Raw genomic sequence first — 15,407 nt, forward strand, 5'->3', positions numbered from 1 at the left:
TCTGTATTGCTTGTTGTTGTCTGAGCGCTGCACTCGCTTTCGCTGTAAAGTTTTTTTTGAAATCTGACACAGTGGTTGCATTAAGGAGAAGCGTATCTATAATTCTTTGAATTACAGTTTAATATTTTATCAACATTTATGATGAGTATTTCTGTAAATTGATGCGCTCATTCACCGGAAGTTTTGGGAGGCAAAACATTCCTGAACATTACATGCCAATGTAAAATGGGCTTTTTGGATATAAATATGAACTTTATTGTGCAAAACATACATGTATTGTGTAACATGAAGTCCTATGAGTGCCATCTGATGAAGATCATCAAAAGTTAGTGATTCATTTTAGCTGTATTTCTGTTTTTTGTGACGCCTGTCCTTGCTTGGAAAATGGCTGTGTGGTTTTCTTGTCTCGGCGCTGTCCTAACATAATCTAATGTTGGACAATGTGGTTGGATTAACGAGAAGTGTATCTTTAAAATGGGATATAATAGTTGTATGTTTGAGAAATTTGAATTATGAGATTTTTGTTGTTTTGAATTTGGCGCCCTGCTATTTCACTGGCTGTTGAATAGACTGTCCCGCTAGCGTCCCACATTTCCCAGAGAGGTTATTAAACCCCCAAAAATAGCCATAGCTAATTTACCAACATTTCTGAAAATGGATATCCAGTGTATAGTGTTTTGGAATTAGACTTCATATGATGATTTGATAATGCGGAGATATGCTTAGTAGCGGGTAGAGCTAATACAAGTCAAACAGTGTATAATTATCTAAAACAGCTAATTATGTTCCGTCTCTATAGACAGAGGGGATTTCCACTCCTCTCCTCCCTATCATCTTCTGCAGCTGCTGTGTGTGTGCGCCTCTCTTCATCTAAGGAGTTGAACCAGGGAGTGTGTGTTCACTAAAACAAAAGCGAGAGAGAGACACACAGGTCTTACAGTGCTCCCACTTCAAATGGAAAATGGAGGGAGAGAAAAAGAGGAGAGACTCCCTCAAGTCTAATCCTTTCATCGCCTGCGTGAGGAGTGCTGAGAGATGGCAGGAGAGATTTAGAGAAATAAAATAATAATACAATATTTAAATCCCTCCATGGAAATGCTATAACTTTTCAGCAACTATGGGAGAGAGTGGAGTGTGTCAGACTGGGAGGAAACAAGGCTTCCTTTACTTTACTCAACTGTGGCGAGGCGAGGGAAACACTGATGTGTAGTTATAGAGGAATACAGAGGAGTCAATTAAACATGAACCTTGGCAAACCTTGGGAAAGGTAAAGACAATAATTCAATTTGTTGGAAGAAGTTGATGTCTTGCCACTGGCAAGTTGTTAGTTCTAACCACAGGTTCAATGTTAAAGTGTGTGTACTGATGACAGGCATTCCCGTTTGTCTGCAGAGAGACACAGTCTACTGAATAATGAAGTAGTGCAGGATCAAAAACAAAGAGAGATGGGAAAAGGGTTGCATTATAAAGGAAAATAATGAGTGTTTCTTGTATTTCTACAGGGGGGCGTGAGGCTCCGTAGTCCCCAGAGGGAAGTGTATGTGGTGCCTGCACGTTGGATGGCCATGTGTTTCAAGACCACCACGCATGGGGGAATGATGTCACAGAGTAAAATGAGAGCCACATGGAGTAGGACAGGACAGAAGAAAGTGGGAGAGAAGAGAGTAGCAGAGGAGCTAGGGGTGATGAGCTTGGGGAGAAGAGAGGAGGGGTGATGAGCTGGGGGAGAAAAGAGGAGGGGTGATGAGCTGGGGGAGAAGAGAGGAGGGGTGATGAGCTGGGGGAGAAGAGAGGAGCTAGGGGTAATGAGCTGGGGGAGAAGAGAGGAGCTAGGGGTGATGAGCTGGGGGAGAAGAGAGGAGCTAGGGGTGATGAGCTGGGGGAGAGAGAGGAGCCAGGGGTGATGAGCTGGGGGAGAAGAGAGGAGCTAGGGGTGATGAGCTGGGGGAGAAGAGAGGAGGGGTGATGAGCTGGGGGAGAAGACAGGAGGAGTGATGAGCTGGGGGAGAAGAGAGGGGCTAGGGGTGATGAGCTGGGGGAGAAGAGAGGAGCTAGGGGTGATGAGCTGGGGGAGAGAGAGGATCTAGGGGTGATGAGCTGGGGAGAAGAGAGGGGCTAGGGGTGATGAGCTGGGGGAGAAGAGAGGAGCTAGGGGTGATGAGCTGGGGGAGAGAGAGGGGCTAGGGGTGATGAGCTGGGGGAGAGAGAGGGGCTCGGGGTGATGAGCTGGGGGAGAAGAGAGGAGCTAGGGGTGATGAGCTGGGGGAGAGAGAGGAGCTAGGGGTGATGAGCTGGGGGAGAAGAGAGGAGCTAGGGGTGATGAGCTGGGGAGAAGAGAGGGGCTAGGGGTGATGAGCTGGGGGAGAGAGAGGAGCTAGGGGTGATGAGCTGGGGGAGAAGAGAGGAGCTAGGGGTTGTTGAGCTGGGGGAGAGAGAGGAGCTAGGGGTGATGAGCTGGGGGAGAGAGAGGGGCTAGGGGTGATGAGCTGGGGGAGAGAGAGGGGCTAGGGGTGATGAGCTGGGGGAGAAGAGAGGAGCTAGGTGTGATGAGCTGGGGGAGAGAGAGGAGCTAGGGGTGATGAGCTGGGGGAGAAGAGAGGAGCTAGGGGTGATGAGTTGGGGAGAAGAGAGGGGCTAGGGGTGATAAGCTGGGGGAGAAGAGAGGAGCTAGGGGTGATGAGGTGGGGGAGAGAGAGGGGCTAGGGGTGATGAGCTGGGGGAGAGAGAGGAGCTAGGGGTGATGAGCTGGGGGAGAAGAGAGGAGCTAGGGGTTGTTGAGCTGGGGGAGAGAGAGGAGCTAGGGGTGATGAGCTGGGGGAGAGAGAGGGGCTAGGGGTGATGAGCTGGGGGAGAGAGAGGGGCTAGGGGTGATGAGCTGGGGGAGAAGAGAGGAGCTAGGGGTGATGAGCTGGGGGAGAGAGAGGAGCTAGGGGTGATGAGCTGGGGGAGAAGAGAGGAGCTAGGCGTGATGAGCTGGGGAGAAGAGAGGGGCTAGGGGTGATAAGCTGGGGGAGAAGAGAGGAGCTAGGGGTGATGAGGTGGGGGAGAGAGAGGGGCTAGGGGTGATGAGCTGGGGGAGAGAGAGGAACTAGGGGTGATGAGCTGGGGAGAAGAGAGGAGCGATGGGAAGAGGACATGAGGGTAACATAGGGGAAGAGAGGTGGACTAAGAGGTGGATATAAAGTAAAAGGAAGAGTTGGGAAGGCAGAGAGAAGAGACGGCTGGATGACAAAGGAAGAATGAGACCTGTGATCTTTGAATGAGACCATAGCTACATCTGGAGAGCAGGAGAACCAAATTGCCTGACATAATGCTTCCTGTAAAGATCAACAACACAACAAACACACTGTCATGTGGTTCACCCAACTCTGTTTAAAGTTTGACGTGACTAGATTGTGCATTGTTTTGTGGGGTGTAAATCATTGTAGCCCAAAAGAGAGACAGACATCAGAGGGCTAATATCTCTGAGCACTGCTCACGTCAGACACACACAGACGGAGTCTCTCAGAGAGTGTACAGAGATTCTATTATGATGGAGTTTGATTAAAGCCCAGCTAGCAGAGTAGATGCCCCAGCAACAGTCGTCTCTAAAACCCTAAACCCCATCTGCTCCATGGTGTGTCTGTGGGGGTAGTAAAGGCTGAGGTTCATTCAAAGGGAGGAAGTGGTGGTTGTGCTAGATATAGGCAAACAGACTGCATTGTGCTGCCTGATTAAATCTGCATTACCTCACATCACCGCTGCCTCATCCCTAACCCCCTCACACAATATCCTAACCCGTGATCCCTCACCCCACTATCATTTCACCCACTGCATCCTCTCATCCCCTCATTCACCTCTCTTTCTCGCTCTCTCTGTCCCTCTCTCTCTCTCTCTCTGCTCTGTCCCTCTCTCTCTCTATCTCTATCTCTCTCTCTGTCCCTCTCTCTCGCTCTCTGTCTCTCTCTCTCTCTTTCTCGCTCTCTCTGACTCTCTCTATCTCTCTGTCCCTCTCTCTCTATCTTTCTGTCTCTCTCTCTCTCTCTCCCTCTCTCTCAACCCTGCTCATCTGCCCTGGGGTTTGTACTGTTAAAAGGTCAGAGCAGAAATGTCTCACAAGCTGTTTCACCCTCTTGACACTACAGACCTACAGAGAACAAACACGACAGAAAGAGAGACTGAAACAGAGAAAGAGATCCTATAAATACCCTCCCCTGAGGTGAATATGCTCATCTCCCTCTCACATCTTATCCAGGTACTTATATAGTACTTAATATAAAGACTATATTTAATGAGACAAATCTCCCTCATTTAAAAGACACAGGACTTCATCTAACAAACACAGGGCTTCATGCAACACTGGTATCCCCCAACTCATTCCTCATCACAATCCCACCTCAGCCATTTACATTTTAATCATTTAGCAGATGCTCTTATCCAGAGCGACTTACAGTAGTGAATGCATACATATCGTACATTTCATGCATTTCTTTTTTGTGCTGGCCCCCTTGTGGGAATCGAACCCACTACCCTGGTGTTGCACACACCATGCTGGCGTTGCAAACACCATGCTCTACCACCTGAGCCACAGGGAAGACCATTAAAGACTTTTAAACACATACAGCAGCTCTCTTCTGTTCTAGTCTGGGAAGTAAGGTTTTATATTACCACTCGGAGGGGGGCTCCTTACTGGTAATTACTACCTGAGTACTGCACAGTAGGATATCAAAGATTGAACAGAGGAACAAGGACTAGACATTGTAGTGGAACAGAGCCATGGAGGATCAGGAATGATCAGAATGCAAGTGGTGTACACATCTAAAATGTGCAAACTCTAAACATCTCAGGGATGGAATAGGCATCAGAGTTGAAGCACAATATGTTCAGCATATTTTAAATCACCTCAGAATGCCATCTACAATAGGGGGACACCAGCTGTCTTAACTGTGTGCTTTTACTGCATGGAATTATGTATGAAGTATGTAAGGTACTGTGTGTGTAGTTTAAAGTAGTGTGTTGGTGAAGTATGGCCCATGAGAGCTTTTAGGCGCTCACTGTTTGACTTTTCTGAGAGGAAAATGTTCTGCTACAACATGGCAGTGGCGGGAGTTTATTTATCCAAGTGAACATATCTGACATTATCCCTGTCCAAACACTCTGACATCACCTGAACACTTGATTCACCACGCACAGAAAATCAGAGGTTTTAGAAATAATATTTACCAATCTTACAAAATTATTATGCTTTCTAAATAAAGATTCATTTGGCAGAGGTACTGTTTGAATTATGCTAAAGTTCACTTTTCAGTAATTGCTGTGGTTTTCAACAGGAATATGTTTATTAAAATTGGCCGTTAGTGTGGGGTATAATAATGTTTTTCCCTGTGATCAGAAGCAGCAGAGAACTACCTCTCACTTTCAGCTTCAGTAACAACTTTTGCTCAGAGTTTAATGTGATTCTTAAACCCATAATGGCCTCTTTAAACACATTCAACGAGGAGAGCCTCTGTACAGGTAACTATTATCTGGGTGTGGTGACACAGTTAGGCTTGAACTCAGATTGGAATGTATGAATCAGAGGACCCCGTCTGCAATGCCTAGAGAACATGCCAATACTGGAGAGCTAATAACCTGCGTTTGAAGGAGGCCTGTACTCTCTCCCTAGTTACTCTGTCCCTAGTTTCTCTGTCCCTAGTTACCCTGTCCCTAGTTTCTCTGTCCCTAGTTACTCTGTCCCTAGTTACTCTGTCCCTAGTTTCTCTGTCCCTAGTTACTCTGTCCCTAGTTTCTCTGTCCCTAGTTACTCTGTCCCTAGTTACTCTGTCCCTAGTTTCTCTGTCCCTAGTTTCTCTGTCCCTAGTTACTCTCTCCCTAGTTACTCTGTCCCTAGTTTCTCTGTCCCTAGTTTCTCTGTCCCTAGTTTCTCTGTCCCTAGTTACTCTGTCACTAGTTACTCTGTCCCTAGTTACTCTGTCCCTAGTTTCTCTGTCCCTAGTTACTCTGTCCCTAGTTTCTCTGTCCCTAGTTACTCTGTCCCTAGTTTCTCTGTCCCTAGTTACTCTGTCCCTAGTTACTCTGTCCCTAGTTTCTCTGTCCCTAGTTTCTCTGTCCCTAGTTTCTCTGTCCCTAGTTACTCTGTCCCTAGTTTCTCTGTCCCTAGTTACTCTCTCCCTAGTTACTCTGTCCCTAGTTTCTCTGTCCCTAGTTTCTCTGTCCCTAGTTACTCTGTCCCTAGTTTCTCTGTCCCTAGTTTCTCTGTCCCTAGTTTCTCTGTCCCTAGTTTCTCTGTCCCTAGTTACTCTGTCCCTAGTTACTCTGTCCCTAGTTACTCTGTCCATAGTTATAGCAAGTCAATTAGTCCAATGCCTGGCTCTCTGTGGTATTTATTTAGCTAATAACTGGATTGAGACTCTGAAAAAACTGTCTGTGTTGGAATCCTAGTGAAGGTCCAGCTTCCAGCCAAGTGTGAGGACAGAGATAGATGGAGATGGTAGCAGAGAGATAAATCATGTGTTGGCTCCGTCTCTCCCTCCACCCCATCGCTTCATTTGTCCCGTTGCCTCCACCACACCATACTTTGACACATGCCAGCAGTAAAAACCTCTCATTAAACAAACAGTATGATAGAACACTTGTTTTACCATGAAGAGTTTACTACAGGGCCACAATACGCAGATGAGCAGACCCAGAATCACCTTTACTTACCAAATACATTAGCATGTACAGGAATTTGACTTGGTGAAATGGTGTTTTTCTACAATAAACAGAATATACAGACAGACAATAAAAAGGACACAGACAACATATGATGCAAGACCACATATCATTTCAAGTAATGTAATGTATTCTACAGCTCTGTTATTGTTTTTCATTGTGTTTTTTAATATGGAGTTCTGTTCTATTCGTTGTAATACTATGGCCAGACCAATCCCTCTGGAAGCCATCTTTAGACAATCAGACAGATGTGACACTTTTGACCACTAGGATTTAAGAGTTTTGATTGGCTGAAAACCCTGCCCAATGAGAATGTATTAGGCTCTCATAAAGCGTGTTCTGCTTTGGAAACTGGAGACAATCTGTGATTGCAACTCGATACAAAAGCAGATCTTCAAAACTAATTGATAGGAATGAGAGTAAATGGAGATTATAGTTGATGGAAAAGATCAACAGTGTTGGAAAAGAGTTGCGCTTACACGTAGTGAAATGTTCAGGGAAGAGAGGCAGGAGAGGAAAGAGGGAGATGAGTGGAATGAAAGAGTGGAGAAAGAGATAGTGATAATATAAACACAGAAGACAAGATGAAATCTAAATGTCAGAGCTCTGAGATGGAAGCTCTGATAACATTCCCAAAATAATTCTGACTTGTAAACTCAGTCCTGGAGGATGTCCATCTGAGAGCATATTTCCACGGACCTAAAGGGTAGACTTGATTGAGCTCTACAGTACTGTAACATCTGTAAGCCAGACAGAAACTGGGTCACACATCTCTGATGACTACATCCATGATTTCAAACAAACTCCTCCACATCCAGAGAAATCCAACCAGATAGATTGTGATAGTTAATTTTGTGATAGTTTAGTTCCTCAGGGCTAATAACAGAGACTTTAACCACATTCCTCTCTTTTCCAGATCCGCCTTCAAGGCCTGCACATGGTAAAGTATTGACATTATTCACTCTCTCTGTGTGTGTGTATGTGTGTGTGTGTGTGTGTGTGTGTGTGTCGGTAGGTGGGTGTAAATCAAAGCTGGCAGAGACCATGAGACACTTATTATTAAAGCTTAGATGTTTTTCATTCCATAATGATAGGATTCACCAGCAGCCTTCTACAGCATACTCTACCAGTCAGAACACGCTACAGGAGAGAAGGGGGGAAGGGGGGACACCCTAGACCCACTACAATTCTCATATCGCCCCAGCAGATCCATCGCCATTGCACTGCACACTGCCCTATCCCACCTGGACAAGAAAAATACCTATGCAAGAATGCTGTTCATCTCAGCCTTCAAAGTGTGCCCTCCAAGCTCATCACTAAGCTCAGGGCCCTGGGTCTGAACCCGTCCCTGTGCAACTGGGTCTTGGACTTCCTGACGGGCCGACCCCAAGTGGTGAAGGTAGGCAACAACACCTGCGTCACTCTGATCCTCAACACGGGGACACCACAGGGGTGCATACTCAGCCCCATCCTGTACTCCCTGTTCACCCATGACTGTGTTGCCTGATTAGCAACAACAATGAGACAGCCTACAGGGAGGAGGTGAGAGTCCTGGCGGAGTGTTGCCAGGAAAATAATCTCTCCCTCAGCGTCAACAAAATGAAGGATCTGATTGTGGACTACAGGAGACAGCAGAGAGAGCACGCCCCCATCCACATAAACAGGAATGGAGAGGGTCAAAACCTTCAGATTCCTCGGCGTGCACATCACTGACAACCTGAAATTGTCCCTTTACACAGACAGTGTCATGAAGAAGGCGCAACAGCACAATTTGGCTTGGCCCCTAAGACCTTCACAAACTCCTACAGATGCACCATTGAGAGCATCCTGTTGGGCTGTATCACCACCTGGTACGACAAATGCACTGTCCGCAACCGCAGGGCTCACTCCACGTCCATTCTTTATTAAACGTTTTACTCCCCATACCTGCATCGTCTCTCCAGTGTCATGGTATGTGACAGTTTTACTGTGGATATAGATACATTTGTACCTGTTTCCTCCAGCATCTTCACAAGGTCCTTTGCTGTTGTTCTGGGATTGATTTGCACTTTTCACACCAAAGTACGTTTAGCTCTAGGAGACAGAACGCGTGATCCCATGGTGTTTATCCTTGCGTACTATTGTTTGTACAGATGAACGTGGTACCTTCAGGCGTTTGGAAATTGCTCCCAAGGATGAATCAGACTTGTGGAGGTCTACAATTATTTTTCTGATTTCTTTTGATTTTCCCATGATGTCAAGCGAAGAGGCATTAAGTTTGAAGGTAGGCCTTAAAATAAATCCACAGGTACACCTCCAATTGACTTAAAGGATGTCAATTAGCCTATCAGAAGCTTTTAAAGCCATGATATAATTTTTGGGAATTTTCCAAGCTGTGTAAAGGCACAGTCAACTTAGACTGGAATTGTGATACAGTGAATTATAAGTGAAATAATCTGTCTGTAAACAATTGTTGGAAAAATTACTTGTCTCATGCACAAAGTAAATGTCATAACCGACTTGCCAAAACTAATAGTTTGTTAACAAGAAATTTGTGGAGTGGTTGAAAAACGAGATTTAATGACTCCATCCTAAGTGTATGTAAACTTCCGACTTCAACTGTATATACTGTATTCTAGTCATTGCTCACCCTATATAAATTATATATTTTATTTTTCTTCTGGATTCTGTTTTTTATTATAATTATAATTTTTATAATTACTGCACTGTTGGAGCTAGAAAAACAAGCATTTCTCTGGACCTGCGATAACATCTGCAAATCTGTGTACGTGACCAATAAACTTCGATTTGATTTTGAGTAAGAGAATGATGGGGGAGAACACAGCGATGGAGTGGAAAAGGGTGGACTGAGGGAGAGGAGACATACAGCAGACAAAATGAAAGTTTGTTTAAGATCGAGTTCAGTATGAGAGAGCTTGAAATAGAACTTTGGAACAAGTTCATGGTGGATGGGGGTAGCCACAGGCCTGTTCCAGTGCCCACCGTCTCTCCGCTCCTCTCCACTCCTCTCCTCTCCTGTGGTGTGTCTTCCTCCATCTGTCTGCCTTTCTCTCTCTCTCTTTCCCTCTTTCTTGCTCTCACTCTAACTCTTTCTCTTTCTCTCTCTCTGTCCCCCTGTGTGTGTAAATCAGTCAGTGGAGCTTCTCTCCCCCAGGTTAGTAATGACTCAGGTGAAATATGAATGTCAGTGTTATTACTGTGATTGATGTGACGTTTATGACTGAACACATCAGCACAACTCAACACTCAGCAAGGGATTATGTCAATATACCAGCCTAACACACTTCTCTTACGAAACAAACCATACTCTCTCCCTCCCTTATTTCTGTTTCTCCTCTCCATTTCTACCATTTCTCATCTCTCTCTGTCTTTCCTTCCCTGCCTCCCGGGTTCGTCTCTCCCTTCTTTCCCTTCTTCTAGCATTCTTTTTCTTCTTCACTTTTTCAGTTATTCATCCCTTTTTAGCTCTCCTTTCCTACTTTCGCCCTTCTCTTTCCCTCTCCCTCCTCCTTCTACAGATATAGGATCTTAATTTGATCACTATTTTGTTGCTGAGAATTTGCACAGCAGGAAATGTAAACTTGTAGTGTATTTGAGTTTAAAAAAGGCTTCTAAAGTTTGTAATTCCACTTTAAAATGTCAGACTTGATTTACCCAAATAAAAAATGTATCAACCCCTACAAAAATGTCCAATAATTATAATCAACATAATAATTCACATTTCCTGTTCCTGCAGGATTATTTTCCTGCTGTAGCAAACTGGCTCAAATGAATATCCTATATCTGTATTTATTAAGGTAATTTACTGTGAGATGTTATCTAAACTAGCATGGTGATAAGAGAGGGAAAATATTACAAACAGGCCCCAGTGAGCCTTCATAGTGGGGTACCACGTGGATAAACCACGCTGTTCTACTCCCAGGACAAACTCACTGCTTTGCCCCTTACACATATCCTATTTATTGACCAGGACAATTCCGCACATTCTCTTAACTATGGCCGACACCTTTTTATGTGGATTTACAGTATGTGTGTTACTGTTGCTATAGTGATCAAAGACACAGTGAAGAGAGAAAAGAGGTTGTGTTAACTACAGACTTAACTACAAAGACAGAGCCCTCATACTCCCTAAGATATACACTGCAAACACCACACACCACATACCACACACACACACACACACACACACACACACACACACACACACACACACACACACACACACACACACACACACACACACACACACACACACACACATACACACACCACCATACCCTTACCAGTGTCCCCCTCTCTCATCCTACCAGCATAACAGTAGAATGCCACATTGTGGAATGCCAGCCACCGTGGCCAGAGGAAGAAAACAATCCTCTAGTCAACAACAAGAAGTGTGCCGTTTTTAAATGTACAGTGCCAGTCAAAAGTTTGGACACACCAATTCATTCAAGGGTTTTCTTTATTTTGACTATTTTCTACATTGTAGAATAATAGTGAAGAAATCAAAACTATGAAATAACACATATGAAATCATGTAGTAACCAAGAAAGTGTTAGACAAATCAAAATATATTTTATATTTGAGAGTCTTCAAAGCAGCCATCCTTTGCATTGATTACAGCTTTGCACACTCTTGGCATTCTCTCAACCAGCTTCATGAGGTAGACACCTGGAATGCATTTCATTTAACAGGTGTGCCTTCTTAAAAGTTAATTTGTGGAATTTCTTTCCTTCTTAATGTGTTTGAGCCAATCAGTTGTGTTGTGACAAGGAAGGGTTGATATACAGAAGATATCCCTATTTGGAAAAAGATCAAGTCCATATTATGGCAAGAACATCTGAAATAAGCAAAGAGAAATGGCAGTCCATCATTACTTTAAGACCTGAAGGTCAGTCAATACGGAAAATTTCAAGAACTTCGAAAGTTTCTTCAAGTGCAGTCGCAAAAACCATCAAGCGCTATGATGAAACTGGCTCTCATGAGTACCACCACTGGAAAGGAAGACCCAGAGTTACCTCTGCTGCAGAAGATAAGTTCATTAGAGTCTTAGAAATTGCTGCACAAATATGCTTCACAGAGTTCAAGTAACAGACACATCTCAACATCCACTATTCAGAGGAGATTGCGTGAATCAGGCCTTATTGGTCGATATTGCTGCAAAGAAACCACTAGTAAGGGACACCAATAAGAAGAAGAGACTTGCTTGGTCCAAGAATCATGAGCAATGGACGTTAGACCGGTGGAAATCTGTCCTTTGGTCTGATGAGTCCAAATTTGAAATGTTTGGTTCTGTGTATTTGTGAGATGCAGAGTAGGTGAACGGATGATCTCTGCTTCTGTGGTTCCCACCGTGAAGCATGGAGGAGGAGGTGTGATAGTGTGGGGGTGCTTTGCTGGTGATACTGTCAGTGATTTATTTAGAATTCAAGGCACACTTAACCAGCATGGCTACCACAGCATTCTGCAGCGATATGCCTTCCCATCTGGTTTGCGCGTGGGAGTATTATTTGTTTTTCAACAGGACAATGACCCAACTCACCTCCAGGCTGTGTAAAGGCTATTTGACCAAGAAGGAGAGTGATGGAGTGCTGCATCAGATGACCTGGCCTCCACAATAACCCACCTCAACCCAATTGAGATGGTTTGGGTTGAGTTGGACCGCAGAGTGAAGGAAAATAAGTGCTCAGCATAAGTGGGAACTCCTTCAAGATTGTTAGAAAAGCATTCCAGGTGAAGCTGGTTGAGAGGATGCCAATAGTGTGCAAAACTGTCATCAAGGCAAAGGATGGCTACTTTGAAGAATCTAAAATTAAAAATATAATTCGATTTGTTTAACATTTTTTTAGTTACTACATGATTCCGTATCTGTTATTTCATAGTTTTGATTTCTTCAATATTATTCTACAATGTAGAAAATATAAAAAATAAAGAAAAACCCTTGAATGAGTAGGTGTGTCCAAACGTTTGACTGTTTCATGTTCTGTGGGGACCCCAGGAAGTGTAGCTGCTGCTATTGCAACAGCTAATGGGGATCCTAATAAAATACCAAGATAATCACATGGAGAAACCCACTTTACAATGTCATAGATGAGTTTAGGTCCTCTTACGTCTTACATAGAGTAATCTCAAATACTCATTAACAGTTTCTAACAGCAGAGATGATACTGTGGCTAGCTATACACTTAGTGATGAATACGAGCAGTTTAGTAAAGTAATAACTTATTTCTCCAAATTGTTAAGGGGTTGTGCAGAGGTGTCTATTAGTAAACATTCTATATTGTCACTGACACACCTGCTGTGACATAACTGGAACAAAAATGTTAGCATGCTTTGACTAGTTAGGACTATAGAGAACACTGTGCATGAATATGTCATAAATGATGACGCTTAGCCAGCACGCACATACTAACGTTCCTGATTCCTACCTTTATGGGAGAGTCGTATTCTGGGGTAGACGCTCTGGGCTGAGTGTGCTGAGCTCAACAGGAAAACACTCAGAATCAGAGACACACTCTTTACACGCTCCATCCTGACACACACACACACCGGACAGGGAGTAAGCCAATCCAGTGTGAATCACCACTGAAGTCCAAGGGAAGAGTGGGAAATATCCACCTGGGAGAGTCCAGGCTCTATGACCAGAGTATGTTATAATGAATCAGATAGACAGTATCATCATCAAACTGTCCTCCATAGGAAAAGGCAGCAATCCAGTCTCTGACCAGAGGTATCGCAGGTATCTCAGCCCTCCGAGAGGGAAGAATCCACGCTTTCCTTCTACTGATCTCCAAGTGGAGCTGTACTGTTCTGTCTCAGTCTGTAGGGGCTACTGCAGTATTGTGTCCATCTTTATGAGAGGAGATCCTACAAGACTATGATTCAATGATTGAGAGGGGGTGAGGAACTTAGCTCCTAAAACCAATTGCTTCAGGCGAGAGAGGGTACTCCAGCTGTTACAGCCCGAGCTGCATGACCACTGCTGCTCTCTGTCCGTCTGTCCGACTGACTGTCGTTCTTGTGGCAGCCTGGCAGGGATGTTGTATCTTCTTTCTGTCTGAACAAATGAAGGAAAATAAATACTGCTGATAGTCCTTCCAAAGTGCTGCTGTGTGTTCTGTCATTCTGTCTAAGGCAGCATTGTGGTATCCTCAGTTTGTGTTCTTCCAGGATCCAACAGAGTCAGTGTCTGGCCACTAGCCCAGGAGAAGCCGAAGAGGCAGAGGGAGAGGGAGACTCTCTCTCTCTCTCTCTCTCTCTCTCTCTCTCTCTCTCTCTCTCTCTCTCTCTCTCTCTCTCTCTCTCTCTCTCTCTCTCTCCTCTCTGATCAGGCAAGGAGGATCCAAACAACCGTGTTCACTAATGTATACTGCTTCCACTCCTCAGAGGTGATGATACATACCAGTGTGTGTGTGCCATTCATTAATTCATTAATTTTCCTTCTCAATGTTGACGTTTGACTCCTGCTAATGAGAAGAAACATCTCTCTCCCTCTCTCTTTCCCCACTCTCTCTCTCTTTCGCTCTCCTTCTCTCTTTCTCTCTTCCTCTCGCTCTCTCTCTCTCTCTCTCTCTCTCTCTCTCTCTCTCTCTCTCTCTGTCTCTCTCACTCTCTCTTCTATCTCTCCTCAATTTCGCTCTCACTCTCTCTCTCGCAGTCTCTCTCTCTGACAGCTGAAGTGCAGCCTGACCCTGTATCTCAGGGTCAGCCTCTCCCCCGCTCTGCTCCAAGAAATACTGCTTCTCCACGCGCCACACAGCACTGCAACGCACAGCGCAGCCCACCACCTCTCCTCTCCTCCCTCTCTCCCTGTCCTCCTCCACTTCTTCCCCCGACCGCCCTTCTCCTGCAGCATTAACATGGACCAGAGCCAAAGTTTATCCAGACTCTTTAGTTTCTCCCTCTTCTTTTATCTCCTTCTCTCTCTTTCCTTTCCCCTTGACCCTTATTTCTCACTCTTTATTAGCTTTTTGTTTAAAATTGTACTCTCACTTGTCACTTTCCACTTTCCTTCCCTCCTTTATCTCCACTGTATCTCTCTCATTCCCTTCCTTTCTGTCTCCCTTCTCCCCCTCTTCTCTCTCATCTGTCTGAAGCCCTGTTATTAGTGTGTTCTCTTCTCCAGAAGATCCTGCTGTTACTGTCTGTTCTTTCTCCAAGCTTTGTGTTTGTGTGTAGCCTGTGACAGATATGGTCAACACTCCTTATTGTGTTTATAACAGTGAACAAATGTCCCCCTCTTTGGAGTCCTTAGTTTTCTTTTTTGTCTTTCCATTTTCTTCAAGGAGACCATTTCTGTGACTCTGATTACCTCCAATTACATGGATCTATTTGAAACGTTACAGTTCTTTTGCTCACTGAATTTTGTGCATTCTGTATGATGAAAGTGTTGTGTGTGTCTGGGTGTGTGTATGTATGTGATAAAAATGTCACCATGACAGCCTTAATATGTATTATTATTCTCTAGCTGTGTGATTGGTATACAATCAGGAGATCTGATACGGTTCAGGCTTAGCAGAGTTACAGTTGTGATAGGATGTTTCTCTGATGTGTAACCACTGACACAACGTTTCTAATTGCAGTCCTTCCCACATTGGTCTGTTGATTCCATTACACAGTATGTGCAGGATACGTGTGATAAGCAGGAAATAGAACCGCATCTCAAAAGAGACCGATCACTTGCTTCTAAAGTTGAGAGAGAAAACAAAGGGGAGAGA

At 44.5% G+C, this 15,407-nt stretch overlaps 1 protein-coding gene across 3 annotated transcripts in view; it reads right to left on the minus strand.

Moving 5' to 3' along the window:
* Positions 1-14,239, minus strand: part of LOC115196710 (semaphorin-3E) — a 50,086-nt gene extending 35,847 nt beyond the window's left edge. For all 3 annotated transcript variants that reach the window (XM_029757555.1, XM_029757554.1, XM_029757553.1), the window contains exon 1: positions 13,119-14,239. In XM_029757555.1, the coding sequence (XP_029613415.1) occupies positions 13,119-13,221 (103 nt within the window). In that variant the 5' untranslated portion in view covers positions 13,222-14,239. The remainder of the gene's footprint in view (positions 1-13,118) is intronic.
* Positions 14,240-15,407: the final 1,168 nt, after the last annotated feature.

Source organism: Salmo trutta, chromosome 7, assembly GCF_901001165.1.
Source record: "Salmo trutta chromosome 7, fSalTru1.1, whole genome shotgun sequence".
Lineage (NCBI taxonomy): Eukaryota > Metazoa > Chordata > Actinopteri > Salmoniformes > Salmonidae > Salmo > Salmo trutta.